General features: G+C 39.0%; 1 protein-coding gene across 1 annotated transcript; it reads left to right on the top strand.

The window, feature by feature from the left end:
* Positions 1–2,728: 2,728 nt before the first annotated feature.
* LOC102294800 (glucagon receptor-like) lies at positions 2,729–12,356 on the top strand. The gene is made up of 14 exons (XM_042227572.1): positions 2,729–2,806; positions 5,466–5,549; positions 5,835–5,937; positions 6,057–6,167; positions 6,770–6,891; positions 8,062–8,168; positions 8,476–8,632; positions 8,892–9,051; positions 9,371–9,431; positions 9,511–9,580; positions 9,700–9,791; positions 9,895–10,033; positions 11,032–11,073; positions 11,508–12,356. The coding sequence occupies exons 2-14, from the start codon at positions 5,490–5,492 to the stop codon at positions 11,577–11,579; spliced, it is 1,296 nt and encodes a 431-aa protein (XP_042083506.1). The 5' UTR covers positions 2,729–2,806; positions 5,466–5,489; the 3' UTR covers positions 11,580–12,356.
* Positions 12,357–12,673: the final 317 nt, after the last annotated feature.

Genomic DNA, 12,673 nt, shown 5'->3' with positions numbered 1-12,673 from the left:
GAGTGTGATCACAGTGCTGTGTGGGCTCATTCACATTTTCAGAGAAACCAAGTGAGTCTAAAAATAGAATACATCCACTGTTAAGGCTCCTGCTTTCAGCATCTAGATGAATATTATAACTGTCCGCTGCTATTATTTTATCTAAACTGAGCACTAAACCAGATAAAAAAAAGACTGAGAAATCAGATGAAAACTCTGAGTAAGGGCAGGTGGATGATAGATAACAACAAACTACAACCCTTTGCCAGTGAGGGACAGGTCTAACAGTCAGGCTGTCAAATGAAGGCTTTCTATAGCTGACAATGTATTTATATAACACATAATACAATTAATATGCCCACACTTGAATGATTTGTGAAACTCATGATCTGATAAGAAAATAGAAGCCCTTATTTAAATGTTACTCTAACATTTAGAAGTACAAAGTGTAAAACTGATTATATATATTATATATAAGTTGTAAAGTTACTTACTCACTGATAAGTGACTACAGCTCAGAACACATGCTCATACAGAATTACTCATACCCTCAGCAGGGACCTTACCACCCTTGGTGACCACAGAGCTTATCCATGCCTAAAAATAGCCCTGGTTCAATTTGTCAGAAACTTCAACATCTGCCAGCATTCAGAGTCCAATAAGGTACTGACCTTCACTGAAAGAGACAACCATCATGGCTACTGTGCAGCATGCTTTATGTGGGTTCAAAGTAAACTCTAAGGATAAGTATGTGTTGTTATACAGCAATAGAAAGCTTTGGTAAATTCATTATACATCCTGCGCAATGATAATATAATAAGCAGTAATGTTAAAAGAACAACAAAAAGCTATAAAGTGTTAGCATTTCATTTGTCTTGTCACATTCTAGCATAGCTCTGCAAAGTATGTCAGTATTGTGATTACCAGAGCCCGCTGCCCACAGCAGGCAAGACTAATAATAAATGTCACAATAAACAATAAACCTCTCCATTGTGGCAGGGAGCACATGTCAGGCACACACACAGGTGAGGAAATTTATTATGAAACCATAGAGAAGCGTCCTGCAACAACAACATCTCTAAACGCACAAGTGTCAAGACAAACAATAACCCCAAGTACATACAGAAGACTAGAGCCTATTCAAATGCATATGCATATTTTTACCAGGTTTAAAAAAAACAAATTCACACAGCATTCAACAGTCAAGTACTGTTTTGTAGCAAAGATAGCACTGTGAAAATTCTGCTTAATAATAATGTTAAACCGCTCAGCAGCAGCTCACAAAGGCCTGAAGGGTTACATTCATTTGGGTGCACAAATATAATAACCCAAATGTGACTCTGTGTTCAGAGGTTTAGGTAATAAATCAGTTCTCAATGAACGAGGTGCACTCAAAGTGCTCAAAATGTCTGTGAAGGTATTCATTAGAGGAAGATTTGTAAGTCTCTTCTGCTGGACTAAAACCATGTTTTTAATTACAAGGTTGAAACTAAACAATCTGATGAGGCCAACAAAGGGAAAATTATAACAGATTTTAGGGGGATGAAACTTATTAATACTAAGCAAACTGGTGGTTAACAAAGTAATGCTTTTTTACTATTGTGATAGTTAATCACATTAGCTAATAGCTCATTTTGAAAAAAAGCACCATTTATTTAAGTATTGGTTACTACTATGTAATTTGGCTTGTGTTAGAATTTAATTAAATAACTAAAGCTTTTAAATAAATGGTTTGGCAAAAGCTCAATATTTGTTTGCAAAAATAAAGTGTAGCAGAAGCAAAAAGCAGCATAACATGGCAATATTTCAACATTTCAAAATAAAATAAAAAAAAATCAAAATTTATTTATATAGCACATATTAAAACAACAGTGTTGACCGTAGTGCTTCACAGTCAGTAAAAGCATGAGACAATTAAAACAAACAGGACAACAAACAATAGGTAACAACACAACAAGCTAGAACAGCCAACTAGTTAGAATCAAAAGCCAAAGTAAAAAGATACGTTTTAAGACGTGATTTGAAAGACTGGATAGACTCGGCAGTACGAATATGAACAGGGAGGTTATTCCAGAGTCTAAGTGCCACGGTTGCAAAGGCCCGGTCACCTCTCGACTTCCTTCGAGACCTAGGTTGTGCTAGGAGCCTGTGATTGGATCATCTAAGTGCTCTGTTGGGATTGTATAAGTGGAGTAGTTCAGAAAGATAGCTGGGCGCTAAATTATTCAGAATTTTAAAAGTGAACAAAAGAACATTTGTCCATCCAGTCCGAGACACGGTCAGTGACACCCTCAGCAGTTGTGAGTCACTATGGAAAAAATGTTTATTTTCTGACATCAACCAGTTGGAAAAAAATAAATCTCAGATTCTGGTTTGCTGGTGAGGGGCGGTATTGTACAAGTAGGGGAGGCATCATTGGGGCCACTGCCACCCCTGCCACTACTCTTGACACACCCCTGCTCCATGCTTCGATCTTAATCATCGAGCAAAATATGGACACAGAAATGTAATTACGTATGACTAAGACAATATACTACTCAAAAAGATTTGATAGTGTCACTTAATGTACATTTAATCAATGGATGCTTTGACAGCAAGAAAAGTAAAAATTTTCAAACAATTTGAGAAAAATAACATAGAGCTATATTCTAAAAATAACACCAAAGGAGAAATCGGTATTCAAAGGCAGATGGTGGGCAGGGCATCACGGATTACTCCGTGGAGCTTCAACTTGCAGTTTCTTCCACACACGCTCAGCACCAAACATCTCCACAGCCCACAGCGCATCTGAGAGCAGCGCAGTTCATTTCAAAAGGACGTAAAAGCTGTAAGTAAATACATGTTTTCTTTGTTTTCCATAACCTGTTAGAACTGTTCCACAGATGTCCCCAAATACTGTTGTTATTTCTTTATATAAAAGGAAAGTGTTAGCACTCTGCAAAAATATGCTGCAGGACTCAATTAACCATTTTTATTTACTAACGTAGCGTCGCATTTTTAAGGGAATTTCCGAGGTTGAAAAATCGACAGATTTAAAAGAAAAAAAGAGAAAAAAAAACGTTCATGCTTTCTTGAAAAATTATAGCTTCAATTTCTATTTAGTGCAGCTTAAAAGCATTGTCTTTGCAAGTACAAAAAGTGTGATGTGCTTAAGACTTCACACCTTCATTCTCTTCTTGTTAAAATGCTTTGAGTTTCTTGCTCTTATAGTTTTATTCTATGTTAAAATGCATTAATCTTAATGGGAAGACCCCACAGCTACTGTGCATCCCTTCACAGCAGTACTTTCAGTGAAACCACACAATATTAGAAGGTTAGTTTTCATCTGGTTTAATGAGCAGTTTAGGATAAACTTATTTTGGATTGGGGTTTAAAAAGCTGGAACAAGCATGTAGAGATCCCACACTTGGAAAGAAACATTTGTGAGGGAAATGCTGTGCAGTGTTTATCTTTGCAGTGCTGGAAGCAGACAGGTTTTTTTTAAATAGTGGAGTCTGTCAGAGATGATTGCTGATATCAGGGCAGCGAGGATAGCTATGTCCCCTGAATGCTTTTTTTCTCCCTCCACTGTTTAGTTCAAATATTTTTTTTCTGTTAATCTTCTCAGATGCACAGTTTGCCTAAGTTATACTTGATAAATAGCCAGCACATTTCACAGGATTATTACAGTTAAACTGCCATGCGTGGGAACAAACACCACTGAAAGATATTTTAACTAACCAAAGAAAGAAAGAAATACAACACTGCTATTTTACTACACATGACCCCAGTTCAATGAGTATGTGCCTTCGTGCCTTCACCACTGGTTGAGTGGGGTGGGGGGGGCAAAGAGGTGTCGTGAGTCAAGCCTGAGGTAACCATGGCCACACTTAGCAAGTCCCTGGCTCCAGTTGTTTACAAGAATCGCATTTCTGTCTTTAAGTTGTAGTTTTCTTTGGATTTTTTTTTTTATCACTACGTGAGTGACAGGCCAGAGGAAGCTCCACATGGGGCAGGTTAGAAAGAAACCAAGCCCCATGTGGTGCTTCACGCTGCTGCAGGGAATGATTCAGAAATGCCGCCTGCCAGGAGACAGAAATCAGTGTTTTGGCAGCTTATTGGTACACAGTGGCAGGCTGCACTCAGCCTAAGGTGGACCTCCCACAGATGGTTGGGACATGGAGCCCCTGAGAGGCTTTTGCTAGTAGTGGAGTTCCTGTGCAGTAGCACCAGTGGGTTAACCTTTAGCCATGTCACACAGCACAGAGGTAGAGAGGCGGGTATACTCTGGACTGGTCGCCAGTCAGCATTATTTTATTTAAGAAAGTCAAAAGAGGAAAAGCATTTTTTCCAAATTTTATTGCACAATTTAAACTGCTGTCTGGTCAAAGACTGATAATGAGATTTAAAAACAAAACCAAAAATATACTTTTATACATACAGTATAAAAGTATATATATAAGTCTGATTTTAAATGAGTATGTGCACGGTGTTAACAATGAAGTAATCTTGTGATTGAGTTTTTTTTTTTTCATTTTTATTACCTGCTAAAATGTTTGTTAGAGCTCTGATCTCTCTTAGTTTCAGCATTTTTCAGACTACCAGAACACATCTGCTCGACACATCTGTGAACAAGTATTTGTATTGGGAACAAAACCTCATTCTGCTGTAGGCAACTTCAGAGGACAAAAGTATTGACTGCTTTGAACTTCTGAGGTAGCTTCATTTCCCGGTGAAAAGGCCAAAATTAACTATCAAAGAACTACAACAAGATTGTTGAGCACTGATCCACAAACTATGAATCATGAGCTGACTGAGCTGCGAAAGGCCCTTAAAGCGAAACAGGCTGAGAATTTTCAGTTAAGCAGGACGCGTAAAGAGCTAAGCAAACCTTGCAAAGGCTGCTAGGTGAAAGAGCAAATATGTGTATCAACCTAGACAAGAACAAGGTGACAATCGGGAAAATCAGCAAGGTCTGAGGTCCCGAAAAGGAGGAACTCGATGAGCTGAGTGCAAAAAGGATGCGAATTATGCAAAAACACTTGAAATGAGCAAAATAGGAATTCATTAGACAAAGATGGAAATGTAAAAAATACAAAGAAGAAATTGTTGGAAGTCCAGAAAACACTTGAACACGAGAAGATCGAAGTGATGGAAGAGTGGGAGAAAGTGGAGATCTTGTTAGACCTCCCATGTGCAGCTCCATTTTTGTATTTTAGTACCATCAGAAACGATTAAACTTAAGAAAAATTGGTTGAATTAAACTGAATGAATTGAAAATGTCCAGGACTGCAGGACAAAGTCTGTGCTTTTAGAGCTGTAATAGCTCAGATCCATTTTGAGGTTACTGGAGTGCTTTAGAAAAGATATGGCCATTGAAGTTCAATTCATGAAAAATCACTCTCTCAAATGTTTTTACTCTGTGATCTTAACCACTTTCTAACAACTTCTAACAACTTCCATCCGTCACATATACTGTACTTCACTGCCTCCTCTCAATTTTGCAGATAAAGAAGAACAAGTCTGCAGCGATGGACGTTACTCACAACTTTATAGTGCTGACCTGCCTGCTGTTCCTCCACCCACTTAAGGTTAGCCAGTGAAAATAGACAAAGAGGATATCTACGGCTGTTTTTTTTATTATCTAACTTTGATACATCTCTTCAATTAATCCTCTTCATGAAACAAGCCGGTTTAGCTCTTCTGGTTTTAAGGTTATCCCCTGTTTTAGTAGTTTTCGTTCTGATTGGTTGCCCTTCATAAACAAAAGGTTTAAAGTGAAGGTCTGAGCCTGAGAGCGAGTAAATCATGATAGAGCCAGAACTCTTCTTTGACATCATGTTCTGAATAGTGTTTTTATATGTATCTCATTACAGGTTGAAAAGGTGAGCGCTAAAGTTCTGGAGGAGACTTATCGAAAGTGGGTTCAGTACAAAGAAGACTGTTTCAACACGATAAGAAATGAGTCACTGCCTCAAAGTAAGCAACTGCGTGGTAGAGGAAATATGGCAATATGTGATGAAATAGCAAAGGAGTTATTGAAATGTTAAATCAAACCTGGGGTTTTCTCCTAAGTTTCTTTTTGTTTGGCCTTCCAGCGGGCTTGTTCTGTAACCGGACGTTTGACAGGTATGCCTGCTGGCCAGATACTCCTGCTGGTGTTATGATCAACATCTCGTGCCCTTTCTACCTGCCCTGGTATGACAAAGGTAACAACAAAAAACTGTCTGTGTCTGTCAGTTTGTCCTTTTCCCCTTTCAGTAGCTGCCAGTCTCTTCTTATTACTGGTCAGTGAGATTTTGCTGTGGATAACCAATCTTACATTTAATTGTACATTTTGATCCTCACTGCTGACACTAAAATGAAAGTAAAGCACACACTAAGTGTTGGCAGTGAGAGCTTAACTAGAAAACAGGAGATGGTGCACATTCTGTCAGAGCTAAGCCAACTGCAAATAGAAGTTATGCTGATCATCTACAAACCAAATGTTTGGATGCTCTGTAAATAGTAAATATTTATGAGATATGCAAAATGATTTATATATCTCTGGATCATGTTCATATCTGGGTTCTTCTCCTTCTTCTTCTTCTTTCTGGAAGAGTTGCAGTGACTTCCAGGACAGAATGAACTATGGGTTTTTATATAGTAGCTTTAAGTCAGTTTTTTTTCCTGTGTTCATCAATCATGAACATTATGCATCTTTATGTCCTGTGAGCAGTGATTTAGCTTGCCTCTGCATGCTTGAGCCCCCAGTTTCCCTTAACTTGTACTAGGCAGGTGGTGACTGAAGGACTAACTGTGTTTCGTCCAGTGTCCCAGGGTGTTGTGCGTAGGCGATGTGGATACGATGGCCACTGGGAGAGAGAGGACAACGGACAGGTGTGGAGGGATATGACACAATGTGAGGAGGAAAAAGAGGTTGCGTCTCAGGAGGTATGGCTACAAAGTAGTTTTTTTTTTCTTTTGTTTTCCTCTGTGGGGAAACATAGTTTCTTTTGTTTAGTGCTCAGTGTATGTTAAAACTGTGGTCCTTTCTTATCACACACAGGTCTCCATGAGTAAACAACTCAACTCATTCCTGACAATTTGCCTTGTGGAACAATAAAGTATCTATTTGTATGGCACTAAATCACAGCAACAGTCACCTCGAGGCTTGTTTTTATTAATAATATTAATAATAACACAGTTGTGTACAAGAGCGTAAGGGGTTACACAAGTTCTTTGTACAAACAAGAATACACCAAAGTCATAAATACCTTTACAAAATGCACATTAGCCACTGAAAAAACAGGAATATAAAAAAAAAACATTCAGTGCTGGAAAAAACTAAAATGTGAAAAAACTGCATCTAAAAATTTGTTTTTAAAACTTGGTTAAATGCAACCTATGACGACCTGCATGACACACTGCAACATATCCTTTTCACAGTTTTGCCAAAAATTCAGTGAATTGGACCAATTTTGTAGACGGGCCAATAAAGTCAGACAGGAAACAAATACTTGAACTTATTGCTCCTAAAGGTGGTTCTACAAGCTACTCAATCACTCTGTGTACTTCGTTTTTCACACATTGCTTCATTTTGGGTTAACGTTCGTGTAATAAATAAACACACAGTGTAAAATATCAGTGCTGCAGTCAACAAGTTTCAAAGGGCGAAACGTTTACTTTGAAGTCAAACGGTCTCCATTTCCATTTTATTTTGTACTTTTGAAAGTTTCAATAAAGCTTGAAGAGTAGCTGCTTGTACAAAAGTCCTTCACTCCCATTCAAACTACAACTTCAGCCACATTTCTTTCACCCTGCAAGAGTGTGAGTCACTGTGAAAGCTTCCCATGGCTCAAAAATAACCGGCAAATCATTCATTCAAAATAGCTCCATTAAGAAAATTATAAGCCTGCGGTGAAAAGAAGCCAGGACGGCTTGCTTCCAAGAGCACTGGTGTATTCAACTCGTCCTGATATGGTGAATGACAATCATCTGATAATGCCAAAAGTTTTTATCTGCAAACAAAGCAGAGGCCCTTCCTGATTTGGCTTTTGTTCACTCTTCACTTTAAGTAATTTTAGTTTTTTAGTTAATAAAAGTGAAAATTTGTCTTTACAGCTGTGGTTCAAACAGTTAATGGTGAGCTTCAGGATGCTGTACACCGTTGGCTATTCCTTGTCCCTCTTCACGCTTATAACAGCTCTCATCATTCTTCTAAGCTTTAGGTAAGCTCTGTGATAGATGTGGAAATCTTGTTTTTTACTATACTGCCAAACAAAACTCCACAAAACATAAAAAGTTTGTAAAAAGTCTGCTCAATTCTGATCATCAGATCATCACATAACATGCTGAAACTTTTATTTCCTTACTCAGTGACCGCTGCTAAGATCCGTAATCCAAGATTCTAAAAGCACAATAGTTGTAAATTATGTTCCTTTGTGAATCAGATCATTTTTTTAAAAGCGCCAGAATCCACAGCATGTTTTTAAATCCAGGCAATTTGAAATTGTATTACTCTGTCTTCCTTGGCAGGAAACTGCATTGCACCAGAAACTACATTCACGCTAACCTCTTCCTGTCCTTCATCCTGCGAGCTGTAGCGGTCATTGTTAAAGACACAATGTTGGAACATCACTGGGGAAGAGAAATCATGAAGCCGACTGATGTGAGTGAGATGCTCAGTCATCAGGTACGTCTCGAAATTTACTGCTAATTATCTGCTTAGATTATTTGGCAATAGATCAGTGTGTAGGACGTACTGCTTTGATGCTAGTGCATTCAGGTAATTACGTAAAGCATGTTTAAAGACCACTCCCATGGAAATGGGTGGCTAATTTGCAAACTATTTTATGAAAAATAGCAAGTTTTAGAAATTTTACAAGTGCCATGCAAAGACCTTTGATATGCAATTTGTATTTTTTATGGGGTTTTTTTCCAATTTCTTTTAGGCTGCTGTTGGTTGCAGGATAGCACAGGTGATCATGCAGTACTGTGTCCTGGCCAATCATTATTGGTTCTTCGGAGAGGCTATTTATCTGTACTCAGTGCTTATTGCTTCAGTCTTCATTGACAGCAACAAATACCTACTTTACATCTATCTCGGTTGGGGTGAGTTCCATCTGTTCGTAAAAAAGAATCATACATTCAAGGGGTTAAATCTGCTTTTTGTCAAAGAACACTTTATCTTGACAGTACTTTAAGCTGACATGTTGCAGAACAATAGAAATGTGTCACCACGACGCCTCTGCTCCTCTTTAGCGCTGCCTTTACTCGAGCACTCAAAGGACAAAGCACGCTCTGCATCAGCAGGAGAGCTTTTATAATATGGATACCATGGAACAATACACACAGCATGCTATTTGATTCTTAAACTTATTCTTGAAACCTGCAGTACTGAACCTGGTGATCTCTGATGCTTTCACATTAGGAACTCCACTGTTGTTCGTTGTTCCCTGGGTGGTGGCGAAGATGTTGAAAGAAAACAAAGAGTAAGTGTGCAGACGTGTCCTCATGTGACAGATCATTGTGGAGAAGGGGTGGTGACATCTATCTACCTTTTTTTCTTAGGTGTTGGGCTGTCAATGAGAACATGAACTACTGGTGGATTATTCGTTTCCCGGTTCTTTTAGCTTCACTTGTAAGATGATTTCTGCAAATAGTCCCAAAAGTCTGCATTTATATTGCATGGCTCATAATACTTTGCATGATATACATCTGAATAAATAACAATACATATTATGATTTTCTGATCAACAGATAAATTTTCTGATTTTCATGAAGATCCTGAAGGTCATATTTTCCAAATTGCGAGCCAGCAACCCAACTCATTACACCGATTACAAACTTCGGCAAGTTTTCTCAGCATTTGTTTAGTGAGCTGGATCAGAGATAGACAGATCATAGTTCTGCAGTGGGACAAGTTACCTATCTGTTTTATTTGCATTTTTTTAGGCTCGCCAAGGCAACTCTTACCCTCATTCCTCTGTTTGGAATTCATGAGGTGATTTTCGTCTTTGCTACAGATGAGCAGACGACAGGCGTTCTGCGCTACATCAAAGTGTTCTTCACACTTTTTATCAGTTCCTTTCAGGTAGGCAAGAACTTGTGAGTGACCGCTGGTTTTGCAGGCACACTGATCAGATATGATGTTAAAACCAAGTGCGTGATACTTCCCCCTCTGATGATCAGGCTTCCCTAGATGCTTGAGTGGAGTTTTTTTATGGTGTGACAGGACGCTTTGTTCACCTCAGAAAGCGCCTCCGTGTCGTGGTCCTGAGTCTTTGGCCCAGGTTTTTGAGTTTGTTTGGACTTTTGAGATGGTTATGTTTAGTTGTTATGTTTGTTGATGTTCTTTGAGTTTTAGTTATCTTCTAGTTTTGGCTACTGCTCTATTTCATGTATGTTCCCTTTTTCATGTCCAGTCTGTGTTTTGTCTCCCAGGTCTGTCATGTATTTCCATGTCTGTTTATCCCCTGTCCTACTGTCAAGCTCACATCCTTGTGAGTCTTACTGTGTATGTCACTTCCTGTTTTACTTTGACTGTTCCTCGTCTCATGTGCATTATGTTCAGTTTTGCTTCCTGTTTAATTAGTTGGATTCCAGCTGTCTTTCCACCTGTTGCCCATCCTCTTGTTATTCTGTGTATTTAAGCCCTCAGTCTCCCTTGCTTTCTTGTCATGTTGACATCGTACTTCTTCTCATGTTGTGTGTGTGACTGTCTGTTAGTCAGTCAGTCAGTCAGTCAGTCAGACAGGAGCATTAGTGGTTCAGTTAGTTTACTCCAGCTGTGCTCTGTGTTAAAGCTGGGTTTTGAGTTAAGCCTGCATTTTGAGTCCTCTCTCTGCCACACAGCATTACATGAGAAGTCAGGGAGTACACTGGTGCTGAGGGGCCAAAGCTGTGACAACGTGATCATTGTAATTCTGAACACATGTCAGAGACTTCAACGTTGTGGCTGATCAATTTATGTGTGTCACTGGGGGGGGGGGAGAAAAGAAAAGCTGCCTAGATGTGATCTAATTGATTCATTAAGCAAAGAACATCTTGCTCAAACTAAACTGGACTATTTTTATGAACTGGTGTCTCCAGGGATTTCTGGTGGCTGTGCTCTACTGCTTTGGCAATAAAGAGGTTTGTTGTTTCATTTCTTTCTCAGAAGGTGCTAATAACTATTAGCTATAAGTGATTTTGTAAATAACAGGCAAAATACTTAAACCATAAGTTTAAAAGTGTATATTTTTAATGTTGAGACGTTGTTCTTAGGGCTTATGGGACAACATCACAATTAAAAAACAGGCATTATTGTTTCTGTATTCTTTTATTTTTTTACTCTAAATGTTCTGTTGCAGGATTTGCATCCTTAACAGTCTAATTTTAATGACATCACAACAAATGGGCTTTAAGTTTACGTCTAAACTCCCGGAAGCTTTATGAAAAAGAACATTAATTCTTAAATTAACAAAACAAATTTCCCACGTGTGGGACTAATAAAGGTTATCTTATCTTATCTTATTTTATCTTATCTTATCTTATCTTAAATAAGTTATCATCCTCTTTGGGTGCAGGTGCAGGCAGAGCTAAAGAGGAAGGTGGGCAGGTGGAGAATGGCGACAGAGACTGTATGCTGTGGACAGTGACTAGCTGTGCTGGATCCTCGAGAAGACAATTTTTCCATTGCCACAGTGCCACAGCGCAATGGATCCTTTGTGTCAGCAAGTCAACCGGTGCCTGATTGTTCCCTGAGTCCTGGTAGTGCACGCATTTTGAGGCATCAGCAGCCACCACCCTCTCCACAACCACATGCTTCTTTACAACACTTTCCATCAGAGTTAGAGAAAGACAACATCCAAAGCCATGTGGATCAGGATGCGATTGGATTGGACAAGTCACAGGGAATGCAGGTGTCCTTCCTCATTCATCTTAAAGACCCTGTGGAGCTACTCCCACATGTTGTGAATACAGATTCAGACTGAATACAGCCTTGCGTTCATTGTACATTTCATTTTCGGTGAATAGTAAATGAACTGGTACTTATATAACACTTGAACAGTAATTATTACAAGCTTCATTCACCCACTCACTGACACATTCATACAGCACGTTCTAAATATCACTTGGATGGCTGCATCAGGAGCAATGTGGGGTTCGGTATTTTGCCCAAGGACACTTTGTGCACTCAAGGAGTCAGCGATTGAACCACCCACTGTTAGATAATCCACTAAACCTCCTGAGTCCCAGCTGGACACTACTTAGTGTAGTTTGTATGTTTAAAACTGTGAATATGAGGATGCACTTTGTAAAAACCGGTGACAGTGATGAGTTAAAACATGAGATATCACATGAGAAATGAGTGTTATAAGCAGGATAAGGATTACATGGATATTTGTTTTTACTGACACTTTTAATGTGAATAAAGCGGCTCTACTAAAAAGTTTATACATCAGCCAAGCAAATAGATTTGTTTATGGGTTGATGTGACCTTTCTTCTTCTTTTGGTTGCTTTAGTTGTCGCCATAGCAGATCATCAGCCTTCATCTCACCCTGTCCCTACTATCCTCCTCTGTCACACCAACCTTCTACATGTCCTCCTTCACTCCATCTATAAGCCTTGTCTGTGGTCTTCATCTTCATCTCCATCTTCAGCATCCTTTGTGCATGTCCAGACCATCTCAGCCTTGCCTCTCTAATTTTGTCTCACGTCTTTTTGAAAGTACCACCATCTTCAAATCAT

This window comes from Haplochromis burtoni, unplaced genomic scaffold, assembly GCF_018398535.1.
Source record: "Haplochromis burtoni strain Fernald_Lab_line unplaced genomic scaffold, NCSU_Asbu1 Contig_268, whole genome shotgun sequence".
In the NCBI taxonomy this organism is placed as follows: Eukaryota; Metazoa; Chordata; class Actinopteri; order Cichliformes; family Cichlidae; genus Haplochromis; species Haplochromis burtoni.
Note: the sequence above shows the minus strand (reverse complement) of the source record. Positions and strands in the feature narration are given on the sequence as shown.

Excerpts from the sequence above, each read along its gene's own strand:
- LOC102294800 (XM_042227572.1), top strand. The coding sequence starts at position 5,490 with ATGGACGTTACTCACAACTTTATAGTGCTGACCTGCCTGCTGTTCCTC. Across the intron at positions 5,550-5,834 it reads TGTTCCTCCACCCACTTAAG|GTTGAAAAGGTGAGCGCTAA; the intron begins GTTAGCCAGTGA and ends ATCTCATTACAG. Across the intron at positions 9,581-9,699 it reads CGGTTCTTTTAGCTTCACTT|ATAAATTTTCTGATTTTCAT; the intron begins GTAAGATGATTT and ends TCTGATCAACAG.